This window comes from Rhinoraja longicauda, unplaced genomic scaffold (assembly GCF_053455715.1).
Source record: "Rhinoraja longicauda isolate Sanriku21f unplaced genomic scaffold, sRhiLon1.1 Scf001037, whole genome shotgun sequence".
NCBI classification, from domain to species: domain Eukaryota; kingdom Metazoa; phylum Chordata; class Chondrichthyes; order Rajiformes; family Arhynchobatidae; genus Rhinoraja; species Rhinoraja longicauda.
Window position 1 is genome coordinate 9,317 of NW_027602253.1, and position 21,162 is coordinate 30,478.

The 21,162-nt window shown below is 49.3% G+C and overlaps 1 protein-coding gene across 1 annotated transcript; it reads right to left on the reverse strand.

Annotated features, from left to right (window-relative positions):
• Positions 1-1,370: 1,370 nt before the first annotated feature.
• On the reverse strand, positions 1,371-16,734 carry LOC144591451 (zinc finger SWIM domain-containing protein 1-like). Its single transcript, XM_078395620.1, has 5 exons — positions 16,430-16,734; positions 13,740-13,850; positions 9,705-9,945; positions 4,753-5,188; positions 1,371-2,994 (listed from the first exon to the last, which is right to left on the reverse strand). Exons 1-5 carry the CDS (start codon positions 16,682-16,684, stop codon positions 2,136-2,138), a joined length of 1,902 nt encoding a protein of 633 aa, XP_078251746.1. The 5' UTR covers positions 16,685-16,734; the 3' UTR covers positions 1,371-2,135.
• Between the last annotated feature and the right edge of the window lie 4,428 nt (positions 16,735-21,162).

Below are 21,162 nucleotides of genomic sequence, written 5' to 3' on the forward strand. Positions count from 1 at the left end.
ATGGCAGACGAGTTGAAAAGGCACGTTGGTTCTTTATTCACTAAGAAAGACACAAATAATCTCCCAGAAGTACTAGGGTACAGAGGATCGAGGGTGACGGAGAAACTGAAGGAAATTCACATTCAGTCAGGAAATTGTGTTAGGAAGACTGATGGGACTGAAGGCTGATAAATCCCCAGGGTCTGGTCTGCATCCCAGGGTAGTCAGGGAGGTGGCTCTAGAAATTGTGGATGCATTGGTGATCATTTTACAATGTTCTATTGATTCTGGATCAGTTCCTGTGGATTGGAAGGTAGCTAATGTTATCCCACTTTTTAATAAAGGATAGAGAGAGAAAACAGGGGATTATAGACCAGTTAGCCTGACATCGGTGGTGGGGAAGTTGCTGGAGTCAATTATTAAATATGTGATAACGGTGCATTTGTAGAGCAGTAACAGTCAACATGGTCCAAGTCAGCATGGATTTATGAAGGGGAATTCTTGTTTGACTAATCTTCTGGAATTGTTTGAGGATGTAACAAGTAAAATGGATAAAGGAGAGCCAGTGAATGTAGTGTATCTGGACTTTCAGAAAGCCTTTGATAAGGTTCCACACAAGAGATTAGTGGGCAAAATTATAGCAGATGGTATTGGGGGTAGGATATTGACATGGATTGAAAATTGGTTGGTAGACAGGAAACAAAGGGTAGGAATTAATGGGTCCTTTTCAGAATGGCAGGCAGCGACTAGTGGGGTGCCGCAAGGCTTGGTCCTGTGACCGCAGCTATTTACGATATATATTAATGATTTAGATGAAGGAATTAAAAGTAACATAAGCAAATTTACAGATGACACAAAGCTGGGTGGCAGAGTGAACTGTGAAGAGGCTATGAGGATGCAGGGTGACTTGGGTAGGTTGGGTGAGTGAGCAATGTATGGCAGATGCAGTATAATGTGGATAAATGTGAGGTTATCCACTTTGGTGGCAAGGACAAGGCAGATTATAATCTGAATGGTACCAGATTAGGAAAAGGGGAAGTGAAACGAGATGTGTGTGTCCTTGTACATCAGTCACTGAAAGTAAGCATGCAGGTACAGCAAGAGGATTTGAGTAGAGGAGCAAAGAGGTCCTTCTGCAGTTGTACAGGGCCCTGGTGAGGCCATACCTGGATATTGTGTGCAGTTATGTTCTCCAAATTTGAGGAAGGACATTCTTGCTATTGAGGGAGAGCAGCGTAGGTTCACGAGGTTAATTCCCAGGATGGCGGGACTGGCATATGACGCAAGAATGGAACAAATGGGCTTGTATTCACAGGAATTTAGGATCAGAGCAGATCTTATAGAAACATATAAGATTATTAAGTCAAGTCAATTTTATTTGTATAGCACATTTAAAAACAACCCACGTTGACCAAAGTGCTGCACATCTGATTAGGAAAAAAGAAAAGAAACATACAGTGGCGGGCAGCCAAGACATTGGACAAGCTAGATGCTCCCGATGTTGGGGGAGTCCAGAAACAGGGGCCACAATTTTAGAATGAGAGCTAGGCCATTTAGAACTGAGATGAGGGAAAAACTTCTTCGCCCAGAGTTGTGAATTTGTGGAATTCTCTGCATCAGAAGGCAGTAGAGGCCGATTCACTGGATGCATTCAAAAGAGAGTCAGATAGGGCTCTTAGGGCTAGCGGAATCAAGGGATATGGGGAGAAGGCAGGAACGGGGGAGATTGTGGATGATCAACCATGATCACATTGAATGGCGGTGCGTACAGGCTCAAAGGGCCGAATGGTCTGCTCTTGCACTAATTGTCTATGTTTCTCTGTTATGGGGAGAAGGCAGGAGAATGGGGTGAGGGAGAGATGAATCAGCCATGATTGAATGGCGGAGTAGACTTGATGGGACAAATTGCCTAATCCTACTCCTGTCACTTATGATCTTATGAACTATATGTGGCGGTAGAGGTAGATGTGATAATGGAGTTTACGAGGCAGTAGATAGGCACATGGGTATGCAAGGAATGGGGAGATATGGATGATATGCAGGTAGATAAGCGATGGTCTTGGCATCATGTTCATTATGTGCTGAAGGGCCTGTCCTTGTGCTGTGCTGCTCCATGTTTTGTGTGTCGTTGCTTCACTCTCTCTGAGACTGCGTCGCTACAAACCATTGGTTTCGGTGACTTGCACCTGGCCACCTCTGGCCCAGATGTCGGTGACGGCCGTCATGACCGCCAGGCACCTGCCAAAGTCTTCGGCCGGACACCGGGCGGCGAGGGAGGAGAGTTTGCGAGCTACCTTGAGGGCCTGGCGGTATCGCTCCTGCTGCACCTTGGCCCGCTCCCTCGGCGACGCGGGCGGGAGCTGACCGGCGAGGAAGTGCTCCTGCGTCCAGCGAGCGGCGCAGAGCGAGGGCTCAAAGAGGTCGGAGCCCAGCAGCCGCCGGAGAGCCAGGACGTGCCGGCAGGGGAGCCTCATGGAGGTGCGGAAGGCACACTGGCAGCTGGCCTGGTCCGTCACCAGGGCCCGGCGCCGGCACACGGGCCAGGCCCTCTCGGCCTCCACGCTGAGAAAGGAGACCGACTCCGCTTCCTGCAGCTCCGTCCGCACCCGGCGGAAGGCGAAGTCGGTGAGCAGCGCCCGGTAGGAAGACTCCGCGGAGTTGTCCTCTGGCCCTGCGGGGGGCTCACTCTGCAACACCCGCTGGTCGCACTCGGCCCGCACCGTGTCCACGGCCTTCAGGAGGTCCCGGGTGAAGGAGGTCACGTTGGAGAAGTCCTCGACCGCGGCCGCCAGCCTCTGGCTCATCACCTGCACCCGCTGGAGGGTGCTGGTGAGGTAGCTCTCGTTCTCGTGCTTGAAGCCCTCCACCCACTGGCGGCGGGACCCGTGCCACGTGTTGTGGAAGTAGTCGACGGCGCTCTCCGCGTTGGAGTCCAGCAGCTGGCGGTACAGCAGGTCGTAGTCCTCAGTTGACGTGGCGTAACACATACTGTGCAGGATCTGCAGCAGCTGGCTCCTGGCGGGAAGAAAGGGAAGAGGAGACAAGGTGAGGTACCTCCCGGTGCAGCAAGGTGGCGTAGCGGTAGAGTTGCTGCCTTACAGTGCCAGTCCCAGGATCCATCCTGTCTACAGGCATTGTCTGTGTGGAGTTTGTACGCTCTCCCTGTGACCATGTGGGTTTCCTCCGGGTTCTCCGGTTTCCTCCCAAGTTCCAAAGACGTGCAGGTTTGTACGTTAATTGGCCTCTGTAAATTATCCCGTGTGTCGCCCAGAACTAGTGTGAACCAAAGATACTAGAGGAACAAGATGGACCACTCCGTTGAATTCGCCTATACTGAAGTGTAGTGTGTAAAGGAGCGGGACGTCCGCCATTTTAGTAAGCAAACCCCGCCGTTCGTTCTGCCTCTCGCAGTGTAATCAGTGTTTTGGGGGAACAGTATGTGTGATGATACCATTAAAATGCAGAAAATAACATCTATCAATTCATACATTTTTGTTATTTTTTCTTTTTAAATGTTTCTGCAATTTTCTGCCCACTAAAATGGTGCCATGTCCTTCTACGCTTTTTAACGTCGAGTGGTCTATCTTGTTCCTCTAGTATCTTTGGTGTGAACGGGTGATTAATGGTCGGGCTGGACTCAGTGGGGCAAAGGGCCCGTTTCCAATCTGTATTTCAGAAAATAAACCAAACTCTCACCTCAACAGTCCCCACCGGCTACAAGAAAAACTCCACCATTTCTTTCCCTACGAAAAATAAAGTGACCTCCTCAATGACTACTGAACAGTGGAGTCAAACAGCACGGAAATAGGCCACTCGGCCCAACTCGTCCTTGCTGACCAACATGCCCCATCTAATGCTGACCAAGATGCCCCATCTAATGCTGACCAAGATGCCCCATCTAATGCTGACCAAGATGCCCCATCTAATGCTGACCAGATACCCCATCTACAGAAAGGGGAGAGGAGGGGGCAAAAGGGGAAGGAGCAGGCAAAGGGGGAGAAGAGGGTGGAAAGGAGGGAGAGTGGGGCAGGGGTAGACTGGATTGTGCAGACCATGTTGAGGAATGAGTCGCACCCTTATCTGACCCACGCCGTGACAGGAGGAGGAATATTTGGGATAACCCAACCTCCCCCTCCCCCGCCCACTCCGGTCCCACGACGGAATCACGATGCCAGAGCTTATTGTTGCCCGATGGTGGAGGAGAGGGGAAAGGAGGAGAGCAGAGGGAAGGAGAGGAGGCGGGAGGAGGAGAGTAGGGGGAAGAGTGGAGGACGGGGAAGGAGGAGAGGAAGGGTGAAGGAGGAGAGGAGTGGGTGAAGGAGGGGAGGAGTGGGTGAAGGAGGGGTGGAGTGGGTGAGGAGGAGGAGGAAGAAACAGGAGTAGGGGAAAGGAGAGAAGGGGCGGAGGAGAAGGAGAGAAGGGGCGGAGGAGAAGGAGAGAAGGGGCGGAGGAGAAGGAGAGAAGGGGCGGAGGAGAAGGAGAGAAGGGGCGGAGGAGAAGGAGAGAAGGGGCGGAGGAGAAGAGGGAGATGGAGGAAGGAGGGGGAGAAAGAAAGAAGGGAAGGAGGAGCGGGTAAGAAAGAAGGAAAGAAGAAAGAGAGAGAGGGCAGAGAGTGGAGGAGATGGGACATGGGGAGACTGGATTGTGCAGAGGGACGAGAGTCACAACTTTAACAAACCAACACAATCTGACAGGAGGAGGAATATTTGGGCTCCCCACCCACCCGCCCGCTCCGCTCCGGCCCCACGAGGGAATGGCGGTGCCAGTGCTTACTGTTGCCCGGCGGTCACGTGCAGCTTCTCGGCGGTCACGTGGTCCTGGAAGACGCTCAGGGTGTGGGCGAGGCAGGCCAGCGGCTTGCAGTGGGGCAGCACGTCGGTCACCAGCTCCCCGTCGCATGCCTTGCCGCCGACCACCACCGCCCGCGTTCCCTCCGCCGCCGGGTTCTTCTGCCTGAAGATGCGCAGAAGCTGCCGGACGGTCTCGCGCTCCTCGCTCTGCAGGAACCACAGGCACGCCAGCTCGCTCTCCCCGTTGCCATCGATGGCCAGCAGCAGGTAGGTGGGCAGCCACAGGCCCGCCCAGCTGTAGGTGGCACCCACCAGCAGCACCTCGGGGAACCTATCGAAGGTCTGCTTCATGCGGCCGTCCTGGTAGTAGATGGCCTGCAACACGTTGGCCTTGTTCACCACCACCACCACCGTGCCGTCTGCAAGCAAACGCAGACAAGAGTCAGAGAAACACAGAAAATATGTGCAGGAGGCCATTTGGCCCTTCGAACCAGCACCGCTATTCACTGTGATCATGGCTGATCATCCACAATCAGTAACCGGTGCCTGCCTTCTCCCCATATCCCTTGATACCACTAGCGCCTAGAGCTCTATCTAACTCTCTTTTAAATTCATCCAGTGAATTGGCCTCCACTGCCCTCTGTGGCAGAGAATTCCACAAATTCATAACTCTCTGGGTGAAAAAGTGTCTTCTCACCTCGCCTCCCCTTTATTCTTACACTGTGTCCCCTGGTTCTGGACTCCCCCAACATTGGGAACATTTTTCCTGCATCTAGCTTGTTCAGTCCTTTTATAATCTTATACATCTCTTTAAGATCCCCTCTCATCCTTCTAAACTCCAGTGAATACATCCCCAGTCTTTCCTCATATGACAAGAACAGGCAGAACAAGGGACTGACCCGCTCTCACCCTGGCCACAAACTCTTTGAAGTAGAAACACAGAAAATAGGTGCAGGAGTAGTCCATTCGGCCCTTCGAGCCAGTACCGCCATTCAATATGATCAAGGCTGATCATCCAGAATCAGTACCCTGTTCTGGCTTTCTCCCCATATCCCTTGATTCCATCAGCCCTAAGACCTACAGTGCATTCAGAAAGTATTCAGACCCCTTCACTTTTTCCACATTTTGTTACATTACAGCCTTATTTTAAAATTGATTAAATTCTTTTTTTTAATCATCAATCTACACTCAATACCCCAGAATGAAGAAGCGAAAACAGGTGTTTAGAAATTTTTGCAAATTAATTTAAAAGAAATAGCTGAAATATCACATTTACATAAGTATTCAAACCTTTGCTATGACGCTCAAAATTGAGCTTAGGTTCATTTTGTTTCCATTGATTATCCTTGAGATGTTTCTACAACTTGATTGGAGTCCACCGGTGGTAAATTAAATTGATTGTACATGATTTGGAAAGGCACACACCTGTCTATATAAGGTCCCACAGTTGATAGTGCATGTCAGAGCAAAAACCAAGCCATGAAGAAGAAGGAATTGTCCGTAGATCTCCGAGACAGGATTGTGTCGAGACACAGATATGGGGAAGGGTAGAAAACACTTTCTGCAGCATTGCAGGTCCCAAAGAGCACAGTGGCCTCCATCATTCTTAAATGGAAAAACTTTGGAACCACCAGGACTCTTCATAGAGCTGGCCACTCGGCCAAACTGAGCAATCAAGGGAGAAGGGCCTTGGTCAGGGAGGTGACCAAGAACCCGATGATCACTCTGACAGAGCTCCAGAGTTCCTCTGTGAAGATGGGAGAACCTTCCAGAAGGCCAACTTTCCTGCAGCACTCCACCAGTCAGGCCTTTATGGTTGAGTGGCCAGACGGAAGCCACTCCTCAGTAAAAGGCACATGATGGCCTGCTTGGAGTTTGCCAAAAGGCACCTAAAGGACTCACTGACCATGAGAGATAAGATTCTCTTGTCTGATGAAACCAAGATTGAACTCTTTGGCCTGAATGCCAAACGTCACGTTTGGGGGAAGCCAGGCACTGCTCATCACCTGGCCAATACCATACCTACGGTGAGGCATGGTGGTGGCAGCATCATGTTGTGGGGATGTTTTTCAGCGACAGGAACTGGGACACTAGTCAGGATCGAGGGAAAAATGAACAGAGCAAAGTAAAGAGAGATCCTTGATGAAAACCTGCTCCAGAGCGTTCTGGACCTCAGACTGGGGAGGAGGTTCACCTTCCAACAGGACAATGACCCCAAGCACACAGCCAAGACAACGCAGGAGTGGCTTCACGACAAGTCTGTGAATGTCCTTGAGTGGCCCAGCCAGAACCCGGACTTGAACCCGGACATCTCTGGAGGGACCTGAAAATAGCTGTGCATCGACACTCCGCATCCAACCTGACAGAGCTTGAGAGAAGAATGGGAGAAATTACCCAAATACAGGTGTGCCAAGCTTGTAGCGTCATACCCAAGAAGACTTGAGGCTGTAATTACTGCCAAAGGTGCCTCAACAAAGTACTGAGTAAAGGGTCTGAATACATTTGTAAATATGATATCAGTTATTTCTTTTTAATTACTTTGCAAAAATTTCTAAACACCTGTTTTCACTTTTTTATTATGGGGTATTGTGTGTAGATTGATGATAAAAAAATAATGAATCCATTTTAAAATAAGGCTGTAACATAACAAAATGTGGAAAAAGTGAAGGTGTGTGAATACTTTCTGAATGCACTGTATATCTAACTCTCTCATGAAGCCCTCCCCTCTGGGCACATCCTGACACAAAAACAGCCTCTTCCCACGAGTGGTAGGTCTAGTTAACAACCACTCTACACCACTACATTCTGGTCTGTAAGACAAACAATTATGAACTCTCCAAGTGCATTTTAGATATTTACACGTGCAATATTTAGCAAAGCTGCCACTTATTACTCTTGCACTTTTTTTTACATTGTTTAATTATAATGTTTTTTTAATTGTCTGCTGTCTTGTGTTTTTATCACGTGTAGTAAAGCACCAAATCAAATTCCTTGTTTGTGTACAAACTAGGCCGATAAATTGAGTCTGATTCTGAAATGGATTCTGAACAAAGCACTGGTAACGCACAGTGGCAGTGGTGAGGTACGTTTGCCTTCATCGGTCGGTGCATTGAGTACAAGAGTCAGATAGTCAAGATGCAGCTCTATCAAACTCTGGAGAAACAAGGATCTGCAGATGCTGGTTCATGACAAAAGACAAAGTGCGAGAGTAACTCAGCAGGTCAGGCAACATCTCTGGAGTTTCCCCTCGCCCCAGACTCTCGGTCTGAGTAAGAGTCTTGACCTGAAACGTCTCCTATTCTTTTTCTTGAGAGATGCTGTCTGACCCGCTGAGTTACTGCAGCATTTTGTGTCCATCTCCGGTGTAAACAAGCACCTACAGTTCTTTCCCACACATGTCTGGAAAACATGGATACGTGATGTATCAGGTCGGGACCCTTCTTCAACTAATTGTGGCAAGTCGGGGGGGGGGGGGGGGAGGGGGGGAGGAAGAAAGCTGGAAGAGAGGTGGGGGCAGGACAAAGCCTTGCAAGTGACAGGTGGAGGAAGGAACTGCAGATGCAGCCTGGGTGGGGTTCCAGGAGGGAAGAGTCATCTGAAGAGTGCGTGGCACGATCCAAGAGCGATCCCATGAGAAAGTATTGGGGACACAGCTGTAGAGTTGCTGCCTTACAGCGCTACAGACCCGGGTTCCATCCTGACTGTGGGTGCGGTCTGTACGGAGTTTGTACGTTCATGGGTTTTCTCTGGGTGTTTCGGTTTCCGCCCACACTCCAAAGACTTGCAGGATTGTAGGTTACTTGGTTTCAGTAAGTTGTAAAAAGAAATGGCCCCTTGTGTGTGTAAGTTAGCGGACAGGACCATCGCTGGTCAGCACCAACTCGGTGGGCCAAACGGCCAGTTTCCGCGCTGTATCTCTGAAGTGTAAAAGTCATTGACTATCCCAGGGGAGAGGAGGGAGCGATCTAGTGACAAGACAGTGCACTATCATGAGATGGGGGAAGGAGGATCCACACCCAATCCTCATCCATTTATTTGGAATATTGGGAGCAGTTCTGGCCCCATGTCTAAGGAAGGGTGTGCTGGCGGTGGAGAGGGTCCAGAGGAGGTTTACCAGAATGATACCAGGAATGTCTGGGTTAACATCTGATCAGTGTTTGACGGCACTGGGCCTGTACTCGCTGGAGTTTAGAACGATGAGGAGGGGCCTCGTTGAAACTTACCAGATAGTGAAATGCCAGGGTAGAGTGCATGTGGAAAGGATCTTTCCACCTGTGGGAGAGTCTAGGAATCATGGCTGATCTATCTTTCCCTCTCAACCCCATTTGCCACCCTAACGAATGAAGAACCTGTCAATCTCTGCTTTATAAATAGCCACAGACTTGGCCTCCACAGCCATCTGTGGCAATGATTTCCACAGATTCATCACCCTCTGACTAAAGAAATTCCTTCTCATCTCCTTTCTAAAGGAACGTCCTTTTATTGTGAGGCTGTGCCCTCTGTTCCATCACTCTCCCACTAGTGGAAACATCCTCGCCACATCCACTTTATCCGGGCCTTTCACTATTCGGTAAGTTTCAGTGAGGTCCCCCCTCATCCTTCTAAACTCCAGCGAGTACAGGCCCAGAGCCATCAAATGCTCATCATTAACCCAATAAAGGGGTGATCCGCATTATTCCGGAATGAAGGAAGGATGCAGGATACCCCAGGACAAGAGAGGGAGTGGTGCAAACCTGGAGCAGCCGGTTAGGCCTGGGACAAGCGAGGACACCTTCACCTACCTTGATTCTTGATCAGTACGGGTGTCAGAGGTTATGGGGAGAAGGCAGGAGAATGGGGTTAGGGGAGAGAGAGATAGATCAGCCATGATTGAATGACGGAGTAGACCCGATGGGCCGAATGGCCTAATTCTACTCCTATTCCTTATGACCTTACCCTTGACGGCTGCCAGTGTGGGCACCATCATCTCCAAGTCGGTTTTGTTGGCCTTGAACTCGTCCCATTTCTCCTTGCGTGCGGGGCTATGGGCATCCTCATCAGCGAGCACCTTGCTGGCAACCTCCCCCAGCTGCACCTGGACACCTGCTCCATTACTCCGCAGCGAGACGATGGAAGTGGGGTCCACGCGCAGCGCTGTAACAAAGCGCCTTTGGTGCCGGAGCCTCTCCTCCTCTTCCTGTGGGGTACAAGCAAGATCCTAGGGTCAGTTCATCCGGTTTGGAGGTCAATTGTCCTCTGTAAATTGCCCCGAGCGTGTCGGGAGTGGATGAGAAAGTAGGACAACATAGAACCAGTGCACACAGGTGGTCGATGATCAGCGTGGACTAGGTAGGCCTATGTTTCCATGCTGTATCTGTAAACTAAGCTCAGATCCCATATTAGAACACAGAACAGCACAGGAATGGGCCCTCCAGCCTACATTATCTGTGCCAAACATGATGCCAAGTTGAACTGATCTCATCTCCCTGTACATGATACATATCGCTCAATTCCCTGAACTTCCATGTGCCTTTCCCAAAGCCTCTTAAACACCCCTATCGTATCTGCATCCACCACCATCTCTAGCAGTGCATTCCCAGCCCCCACCCCTCTCTGTGTAAAAATCTTGCCTCGCACATTAAACCTCCCCCCTCTCACCATATCACTCTGTCGTCTAGTGTTGGACATTTCCACCCTGGGCACAAGCCTCTGACTGCCGACCTTAACTTTATATACTTCCGTCGAGTCTTCCCTCAACCTCTGACGCTCCAGAGAAAATAACCCAAGTTTATCCAACCTCCCCCTGTAGCTGAAACCCTCTAATCCAGGCAGCATTCTGGTCAACCTCCTCTGCACCCTCTCCAAAGCCTCCACACCGTTCCTGTAATGGAGCAACTAGAACTGCAAATAATACTCCAAATGCAGTCTAACTAAAGCCCTATAGAGCTGCATCATGACTTGCTGACTCTTATATTTAATGCCCCTAGCACAGAAGACAAGCATACCACACGTTTCACCCATACTGGTTAACATATGATGACCGTTTGTCAGCACTGGGCCTGTACTCGATAGAGTTTAGAAGAATGAGAGGGGACCTCATTGAAACGTACCGAATAGTGAAACGTTTGGATAAATGTGGAGAGGATGCTTCCTCCAGTGGAAGAGTGTCGGACAAGAGGCCATAGCCTCAGAATTAAAGGACATTCCTTTAGGAAGGAGAGGAGGAATTTCTTGAGTCAGAGGGTGGTGAATTGGTGGAATTCTTTGCCACAGAAGGCTGTGGAGGCCAAGTCAGTGGATATATTTATGGCAGAGATTCTTAATTATTGCTGGTGTCAGGGGTTATGGGGAGAAGGCAGATGAATGGGGTTAGGAGGGAGATAGATCAGCCATGATTGAATGGCGGAATAGACGATGGGCTGAATGGCCTAATTCTGCTCCTATCACTTATGATGCCTTCTTCCCCACCCCATCTACTTGTGCTGCCTCCTTCAGTGAGCTATGAACTTGAACTCCAAGATCCCTCTGCACATCAATGCTGTTAATGGTCATGCCATTAACTGTATACTCTCTCCTTGCATTTAACCTGTCAAAGTGCATCACCTCACACTTGCTCGGGTTAAACTCCATCTGCCATTTCCCCGCCCCTTTCTGCAGCTGGTCTACGTTCTGATATCTACAGACAGCATTTCTCACTGTCTGCAACTCCTAATTTTGGTGTCATTAGCAACCTTAGTCACCAACCCATCTACATTTACGCCTCGGTCAGATATATATAATACAAAATCTCTCTAACTCTGGCCCCAGCCCATTCCTGAATTTTTATCCCTGTCCAATTGACTTTGCCTTCAACAGCTATTTGGAACTTTCTCCCTCTGTGTCTCTGCACCTCCACAACTACCATGGGGGAAAAACAATCGGACCATATTCCCCATCTAGTTTAGTCTAGTTTCTTGTCACGTGTACCAAAAAGCTTTTTTGTTGCATGCTACCAGTCCGCGGAAAGACTATTCATGATTACAATCAAGCCGTCCACAGTCGAAATGTGCAGGAAGGAACTGCAGATGCTGGTTTAAACCGAAGATAGATACAAAAAGCTGCTGTAACTCAGCGGGTCAGGAAGCATCGATCTGAAGATGGGTCTCGATCTGAAATTTCACCTATTCCTTTTCTGGTCTGAAGAGGGGTCTTGACCCGAAACGTCACCTATTCCTTTTCTCCAGAGATGCTGTCTGACCTGCTGAGTTCCTCCGGATTTTTGTGTCTAAGCCGTCCACAGTGTACAGACACAGGGTAAAGGGAATAGTGATTAGCATCAGATAAAGTCCAGTAAAGTCCAATTAAGGATAGTCTGAGAGTCTCCATTCTATGCCTCTCATGAACAGATATACTTCTCTCAGATCACCCTCAGACACTCTTGCCTCCTTAAACCCCATTATAAGACATTCCTTGAAACCCAGCATCTCCACCTAAGTTATAGGTCATCTCCAGAATCCCTGCTAAGGCAGTTCACATCAATTACTTTGATAAAGTCCCTGAAAGCTGGAGATATTTTTAGTGCGTTAGAACTACATAAATAAAACTTGTTCCTGTGAGGGAAATGACTAGTGATATTGATTTATCAGTCTGACTCTGTTAAACAATGCCAAAGTTGTCAGAGTTCAGAGGCTGGATTGATATCCCAGTGGGGGAATGTGATATCATCCCATAGAACCACACCGGCTCTTCCACCTACATTGTCAGCAATGACCATCAAGCACCCATCTTGTTCTGCTCTATGTGTCGGGGCAGCACAGTGGTGCAGCGGAAGAGTTGCTGTGTTACAGCGCCAGAGACTCGGGTTTGATCCTGACTACGGGTGCTGTCTGTACGGAGATTGTACGTTCTCCCCATGGGTTTTCTTCGGGAGCTGCGGTTTCCTCTCACACTCTAAAGATGTACACGTTTATAGGCTAATTGGCTTGCTAAAATTGAAAGTTGTCCCTGATGTGGGTAGGATAGCATTAATGTGCAGGGAATGCTGGTCAGCCTGGAATCGGTGGGCTGAAGGGCCTGTTTACACGCTGTATGTCTAAACTAAACACCAGATTCTAGTTGACACCAATTCTCGACACAAAAAGCTGGAGCAACTCAGCGGTTCAGACAACATTTCTGGAGAAAAGAAAAAGGTGACATTTCGGGTCGAGACCCTTCTTCAGACCAGCCGGGAAGGATCCGAAACGTCACCTATTCCTTTTCTCCAGAGATGATGCTTGACCCACTGAGTTACTCCAGCTTGTTGTGTCTATCTTTGTTGCTATGTATTATGTTTTCTTGAACCAATTCTGCAGAAATCCCATTTTATTGCAGCCTACAGTTTTAAGTCCCAACGATATGTGTTGGTGCCACAGGTAACATTCTCTCACGGGCAAAGACACGGGCAGAGAGACGGAGTTCTTATAAGCTCGTTGTAAATAATTATGTGGACATATTCTGGATGGCATGGTGGCACAGCGGTAGTGTTGCTGCCTTACAGCGGCGGAGACCCAAGTTCGATTCCGACCATGAGTGCTGTCTGTGTGGAGTTTTTACGTTCTCCCCGTGACCTGCGTGGGTTTTCTCCAAGCTCTTCAGTTTCCTCCGACACTCTAAATATGTACAGGTATGGAGGTTCATTGGCTTGGTGCATGTGTAAATTGTCCCTAGTGTGTGTAGGATAGTGTTAATGTGGGGGGATCGCTGGTGGGCGCGGACTCGGTGGGCCGAAGGGCCTGTTTCTGTGCTGTATTGTTGAACTAAAATATTCAACAGCCCAGGATCCAAGGCTGGAACCGAGCGTGTCCAGAACTAGTCTAATGCTCTCTGAAAACGTGGAGAGGTGGGACAACACACACACACACACAGACACCCCCCCACACACACACACACACAGACACACACAGTGACCCGACAATCTGAAGCAGTGGCAGATCCAACAACTCCACCTGGCTGGTGTGTGTGTTCTGCTTTTACCTGCGGCACTGTGTGGTTATGCGATTCATTCATCTCTTTCACCACAAACTTGTTTCCATCCGCAGAAAGACGGACTTTAATGACACAGGGACACTTCATCTTGTTGGTTCTGAAAAAGACAGTGGGAGGCAGTGTGTAAGCCAACTGGGTGAACACCAGCAATCGATAAGACACAAAATGCTGGAGTAACTCAGCGGGTCGGGCATCATCTCTGGAGAAAAGGAATAGGTGACGCTTCGGATCGAGACCCTTCTTCAGTTTTGTTTAGTTCAGTTTATTGTCACGTGTACCGAGGTACAGTGAAAAGCTTTGTTGCATGCTAACCAGTCAGTGGGAAGACAATACATGATTACAATCGAGCCATTTACAGCGTATAGATACACGATAAGGGAATAACATTTAGTGCAAGGTAAAGTCCACACAAAGATAGTCCGAGGGTCACCAATGAGGAAGATCGCAGTTCAGCACTGCTCTCTCGTTGTGGTAGGATGATTCAGACCAGCAGTGTGTGGCGATCTTTTACAATCATCACAGAATCCAACAGAAATATTCCATTGACATTGGCCATGAAGCAGTGTGAGTGGGAAGACAAGATGGTGTGCTGAATGACTGCCCTTTGACTGATAATAAACTCTTTCACAAACTGGGGGGACTTGAAGCAACAGCTGTAACAAAATGTGATTCATGCAGGATTGGTGTAAGATAACATAGTGCATAACAAAGGAGATGGACACAAAATGCTGGAGTAACTCAGCGGGTCAGGCAGCATCTCTGGAGAAAAGGAATAGGTGACATTTCTGGTTGGGACCCTTTATCAGACTGAGAGTCAGAGGAGAGGGAACTAGGGGGATGAAGGGTTACAAAGAACAAATGAACGAAAGATATGAAAGAACAAATCAAAGCCAGCAACAATGATAAAGAAAAGGTGGAGCCCACAATGGTCCATTGTTGGCGGTGGAGAAGGTGATAAGAAGTTGATACAAACAGTGAAACTAAGCAAGACGACAGTGAAATTAATAGAATGACGAGAGTGGGAGAAACTTCTCGTTTACCTCCCCCCTGACTCTCGGTCTTAAGACGGGTGTCAAACCGAAACGTCACCTATTATTTTTCTCCAGAGATGCTGCCCTCCCCGCTGAGTTAATTCACCATTTTGTGTCTATCTTCAGTGTAAACCAGCATCTGTAGTTCCTTCCTACACATAGTACATAACAAGCTGGGTGCTTGATGGTCATTGCAGGCGGAAGACCCTTTGTGATTTAATGGGATAATATCGCACTGGGTTATCAATCCAGTCTCTGAACCATAAAACACAAACTATCAAATTGTCAATTGTCCCAAGTGTGCAGGCAGTGGATGGCAAAGTGGGATAACATGGATAATACCGTGTCCCTTGTGTTAACACAGCAAATTGTATGTCACAAGTGGAATAGATAGGGTGAATGCATAAATCATTTATCCAGGATAGGGGAATCAAGATCCAGAGGACAGTTTAACATGAGAGGGGAAAGATTTAAAAAGAATGTAAGGGGTAACCTTTTCTGCACAGTGTGGTGGTAAATGGAACTAGCTTCCAGAGGAGGTAGTTGCGGCAGGTACTCTAGCATTTAAAAGACATTTGGAAAGGTACATGGATAGGAAAGGTTCTGAGGGCAGGTGGGACTGGTGTACATGGGTCATCTCGATGAGCATGGGCAAGTTGGACCGAAGGGCCTATTTCTGTGTGGGATGACTCTACCACTCTATACAATCCCAGCGAGTCGTAGGTGCGGGTAGGAATGGGAAAATGTGTGGTGGGGGAGAGAGAAGGAGAGAGAGAGGTAGAAAGGTACAGGAGGAGAGAGGTAGAGAGGTGGAGACGGAGAGAGAGAAAGGGAGAGAGGTGGAGAGAGGGAGAGGTAGAGGTGAGACGGGGGAGAGAGGTGGGGAGATGCACACACACACACAATCAAAGATGAACAAAGAGTGCAAAAGAGAGAAAGAAATGAAGAGATGGGAGAGAGAGACAGAGAAAAAAAAGAGAAAGCGACAGACAGGGGCAGCAGTAGAGCTGCTGCCTCACAGCGCCAGAGACTCAGGTTCGATCCTGACTACGGGTGCTGTCTGTGTGGAGATTGTACGTCCTCCCTGTGACCACGTGGGTTTTGTCCAAGTGGTTTCCTTCCACATTCTAAAGACGTGCAGGTTTGTGGGTTAATTTGCTTTTGTAAATTGCCCCTCGTGTGTAGAGAGTGGATGAGAAAGTGGGATAACATAGAACTAGTGTGAATGGATGATTGGTGGGCGGTGTGGACTCGATGGGCCGAAAGGCCTGTTTCCATGATGTAACTCTAAACAAAATGAACTACCCAGCTAAACATATAATTAAATTTAAAAGGATAAAACTTCTTTAAATAAGAACGTAGGAAACAGGAGCAGGTGTCGACCATGTTCCATGTTCTCCCACTTTGTCATCCACTCCCAACACACTCGGGATGATTTACAGAGGGCCAATTAACCAAGAAACCCGCACGTTTTGGATATGGGAGGAAACTGAGGCCCACAGAAGAAACACAGCTGGTCACAGAGAGGACGTGCAAACTCCACACACGGAGAGCACCCGTGGTCAGGATGGAACCGGGATCCCCGGCGTTGTGAGGCAGCGGCTCTACCAACTGTGCCGCTGTGTCCCTGCAAGTATTTCCTCATCTCTGGATTGTCCGTTTGCCGGATCCTTTGGTCTTGAATAACTTGCCGCCGTGAATGCACGCGTAGTCGATCTCGGCAAAGTTCAGCGCGTCGTTCATCGGGCGCTTGGGTGCCCGACGCCGCTGCGCCTTGATGGTCCGCGAGTGCCTGGTCCACATCTGTATGGAGCTGTCCCTCTGGTAGCGCCGGTACTCCCGGTGCAGCTCGCTGTAGCTCGAGAACTCGGCGCCCACTCGGAAACCCGCCACCTGGGACATGGCTGCACGTGCGTCAGATGGAGTTGGCAGACTGATCCCACCTGGAGAGCGGGCACTGAGAATAGACCACAGGCAGCAGCTGCAGGTCAGCCAAGGTAGAACGCATCACAACAGCTCATATATACAGTTCAAGAACAGCACGGTGGTCCAACTGTAGAGTCACCGCCTCACAGCGCCAGAGACCCAGGATCCATCCTTTGCTCGGATGCTGTCTTTACAGTTTACTTTAGACTTCAGAGAAGAAACAGGCCCTTCAGCCCACTGAGTCCGCGCCAACCAGCGATCACCCCGTATACTAGCACTATACTACATGATAGGACAATTTACAATTTTACAGAAGCTAATTAACCTGCACGTCTTTGAAGTGTGGGAGAAACACAAGATCTCAGCAATGCAATTCTCAGCATTGGGAGGAAAATCACGGGATTGTGGATCGGGGTTGGGGGCAATCCTTGATTCAGGTAGGCTGCAAGTTCCTGGGATTGGGATAATTGCCCGTGTGTGGGTGGGGGGTAATTCTCTGGGTTGGAGTAGGGGCATCTTGCAATGCTCAGCATTGGGATTGGGATAGCATTGGGATAAATCAATCCCTGATTTACATAGGATGCTCATTACTGGGAATGAGATCAAAATTGCCCGTGTGTGGGTGGGCGATAATTCCCTGGGTTTAGGGGAGGTGCATCTTGCGATATTCCACATTGAGATAGGGAACAATCCCTAATTTAGAAAGGATGAATATTTCTGGCATTGCAATAATAATAGCCCGTGTGCAGGTGGGATAATTCCCTGGGTTGGTGGGAGGGGCATCCTGCAATGCTCAACATTGGGAGGGATATCTGCGGGATGGAAGATCGTAATAAATCCCTGATTTCAGCAGATGAAAATTCCTGGGATTGGGATAATGATCGCCCTTGTGCAGGTATGGTGGTAATACGCGAGTTCGGTATCTCAACTGCGCATGCCCAGGTCATAGGTCACTCGTGCTAAACATTCTCGCCGGCTGAGCTGCTGCGCGTATACAGACCTGCTTTTCATCCGTATTTTCCAGTTTTGCTTCTTCAAGGTAACACAATGCTGCTTTCAAAACTATTAACTAGGCGTATTTACGGTTAATTTGTACAAAACTACGTTGATTTTGTTGGTTTTATTGCTTTGTGCTTCGGTGAGTGAGCAAAGCCATGCCAATTTTTGTTTGCATTGTAACTTGTACGGTATGTAATGGGCATGCTTACAGGACTCTATTTGACTTAACATATGATTGACTTTATTATATATTTTGTTTTATATGTTACTGGGCAAAGCCATGCACATTTGTGCAACTTTGGGCTGTGGGAGTACCACGTATCACCTGAATAAGTGGATGCAGAATGTGTGTGACAGCCACAACTGTCAATTTGCAAAGGGAAACTGTTTCTGCCCACCTCCCTTCAAACACTAGGAAAAAAAACTACAGTTGCTAGTTTAAATCGAAGGTAGACACAAAATGCTGGAGTAACTCAGCGGGTCAAGTAGCACCTCAGGAGAGAAGGAATGGGTAATGATTCGGGTAAAGACCCTTTTTCAGAAGTCTGAAGCGAGATACCTAACTCGCTTATTCTCCAGACTTCTGAAGAAGCGTCTCGACACAAAACGTCACCCATTCTTTCTCTCCTGAGATGATGGCTGACCCACTGAGTTACACCAGCATTTTGTGTCTACCTTCGATTTAAACCAGCATCTGCAGTTTATTTTCCTCGAGTTTGAAGGCAGGTGGGCAGAATTGACAGTTGTGGCTGTCACACACATTCTGCATCCACTTATTCAGGTGATACGTACTACTCCCAGTCCAAAGTTGCACAAATAGACAATAGACAATAGTTGCAGGAGTAGGCCATTCAGCCCTTCGAGCCAGCACCGCCATTCAATGCGATCATGGCTGATCACTCTCAATCAGTACCCCGTTCCTGCCTTCTCCCCATACCCCCTCACTCCGCTATCCTTAAGAGCTCTATCCAGCTCTCTCCTGAAAGCATCCAACGAACTGGCCTCCACTGCCTTCTAAGGCAGAGAATTCCACACCTTCACCACTCTCTGACTGAAAAAGTTCTTCCTCATCTCCGTTCTAAATGGCCTACCCCTTATTCTTAAACTGTGGCCCCTTGTTCTGGACTCCCCCAACATTGGGAACATGTTTCCTGCCATGTGTCCAATCCCCTAATTATCTTATATGTTTCAATAAGATCCCCCCTCATCCTTCTAAATTCCAGTGTATACAAGCCTAATTGCTCCAGCCTTTCAACATACGACAGTCCCGCCATTCCGGGAATTAACCTAGTGAACCTACGCTGCACGCCCTCAATAGCAAGAATATCCTTCCTCAAATTTGGAGACCAAAACTGCACACAGTACTCCAGGTGCGGTCTCACCAGGGCCTGGTATCATATCATATCATATATATACAGCCGGAAACAGGCCTTTTCGGCCCTCCAAGTCCGTGCCGCCCAGTGATCCCCGTACATTAACACTATCCTACACCCACTAGGGACAATTTTTACATTTACATTTACCCAGCCAATTAACCTACATACCTGTACGTCTTTGGAGTGTGGGAGGAAACCGAAGATCTCGGAGAAAACCCACGCAGGTCACGGGGAGAACGTACAAACTCCTTACAGTGCAGCACCCGTAGTCAGGATCGAAACTGAGTCTCCGGCGCTGCATTCGCTGTAAAGCAGCAACTCTACCGCTGCGCTACCGTACCGGTACAACTGGCTTTGCCAGTAACATATAAAACAAAATAAATAACAAGGTCAATCATATGTTAATTCGAATAGGGTCCTGTAAGCATGTCCATTACATACTGGTACAAGTTACAATGTAAAAGAAATTGTCATGATCTCGCTCACTCACCGAAGCATAAAGCAATAAAACCAACAAAATCATCATAGTTTTGTACAAATTAACCATATATACATCTAGTTAAGTTTTGAAAGCAGTATTTTCTTACCTTGAAGAAACAAACCTGGAAAATACCGATGAAACGCAGGTCTGTATACACACAGCAGCTCGGCCAGCGAGAATGTTTAGCACGAATGACCTATGACCTGGGCATGTGCAGTCAAGATACCGAACTGGCTTATTCTCCAGGTTTGCACTGGGAGCATCCTGCAAGGACCCGCATTCAGAGGGAAATCCCCGGGATGGGAGATCTGGGGGGGAGGGAGGGAGGGGCAATCCCTGATTTAGATAGGATGGAAATTCGTGGCTTTGGAATAATAACCACCCATGTGCGGTTGGTGGGATAATTCCCCAGGTTTGGGGAAGGGGGCATCTTGCAATGTTCAACATCGGGATAGGGGGTCGGGATCAATCCCTGATTTAGATAGGTTACAAATTCATGGGATTGGGATGTAAATGCCCGTGTATGTGTGGGGGATAATTCCCTCGGTTTGGGGAAGGGGGCGTCGTGCAATGCTCAGTATTGGGATGGAAATCCGCGGGATAGTAGATTGGGATCAATCCCTGAATGAGGTTGATGCAAATCCCTGTGATTGGGATGAAACTGCCCGTGTGGGGGGGGGGGGGTTAATGAATGGGGACGGGGGGGGGGGCAGCTGCAGCTGCAGCTCCAGCCCGGTGGTCGCGGTGCAGGATTGGGACGATCCCGGATCCCTGGGCCCAGGGATGGGGTTTCCCGCGTATTTGGCGGCGTCTGACGCGCAGCCGCGGCCCCGGCGCTTTGTGGCGGCTCCGCTCCGCTCCGGGCCCGGCCCGAGGTTGGCGCATGCGCTGCCGGCACACGGGCACCGCTCTCAGAGCCCCCGGGTCACCTACCGGTCAACACTGAGCGCCCCCCCCCCCCCCCCCCGCTCTCTCTCTGGGTCACTCTCCGCCCCCACCCCTCGACATCCGTGTCCGGGCCGCTGGGTCTCCGCTCTCCGGCCGCTCCTCATCCGCCGGCACCGCCGGCCGCCCTGCACATGCGCACTGCCGCCGCCCGCACGTCCCCGGCCCGACCTGCACATGCGCACTGCCGCCGCCCGCGCGTCCCCAGCCGCCATGCACATGCGCACTGCCGCCGCCCGCATATTCCCGGCCGCCCTGCACATGCGCACTGCCGCGGCAACTGGTCGGCGCCGGGCACTTTCTCGCTCCCTTTGCATTGTGGGAGATCTAGCCGCCATTGCTGTCCTGTCGCCGCCCCGCCGTGACCGCTGAAACCCGACGCCGAATCACTCCCAAGATAGACACGAAACCCTGGAGGAACTCAGCGGGGCCGGCGGCATCTCTGGATAGAAGGAATTGGGTGACGTTTCGGGTCGAGACCCTTTTTAAAACACACTCTCGTTTTAGTGTTTTTAGTTTATTTAAAGATACAGCGCGCAAACAGGCCCTTCGGCCCACCGAATCCATGCCGACCACCGATCACCCGTACACCAGTTCTGTTCTGCACACTCGGGACGTGAGTCAAGAGTGCTTTATTCTCTAATGAACCAATT

What these genes read in the sequence shown, in the direction of transcription:
- LOC144591451 (XM_078395620.1), bottom strand. Translation starts at nt 16,684, where the DNA reads ATGTCCCAGGTGGCGGGTTTCCGAGTGGGCGCCGAGTTCTCGAGCTAC. An exon ending in CCGGCAAACGGACAATCCAG is followed by an intron (nt 13,851 to 16,429) that starts AGATGAGGAAAT and finishes ACTGTCTTTTTC; the next exon opens with AGAACCAACAAGATGAAGTG. An exon ending in CACGTGACCGCCGGGCAACA is followed by an intron (nt 2,995 to 4,752) that starts GTAAGCACTGGC and finishes TCTTCCCGCCAG; the next exon opens with GAGCCAGCTGCTGCAGATCC.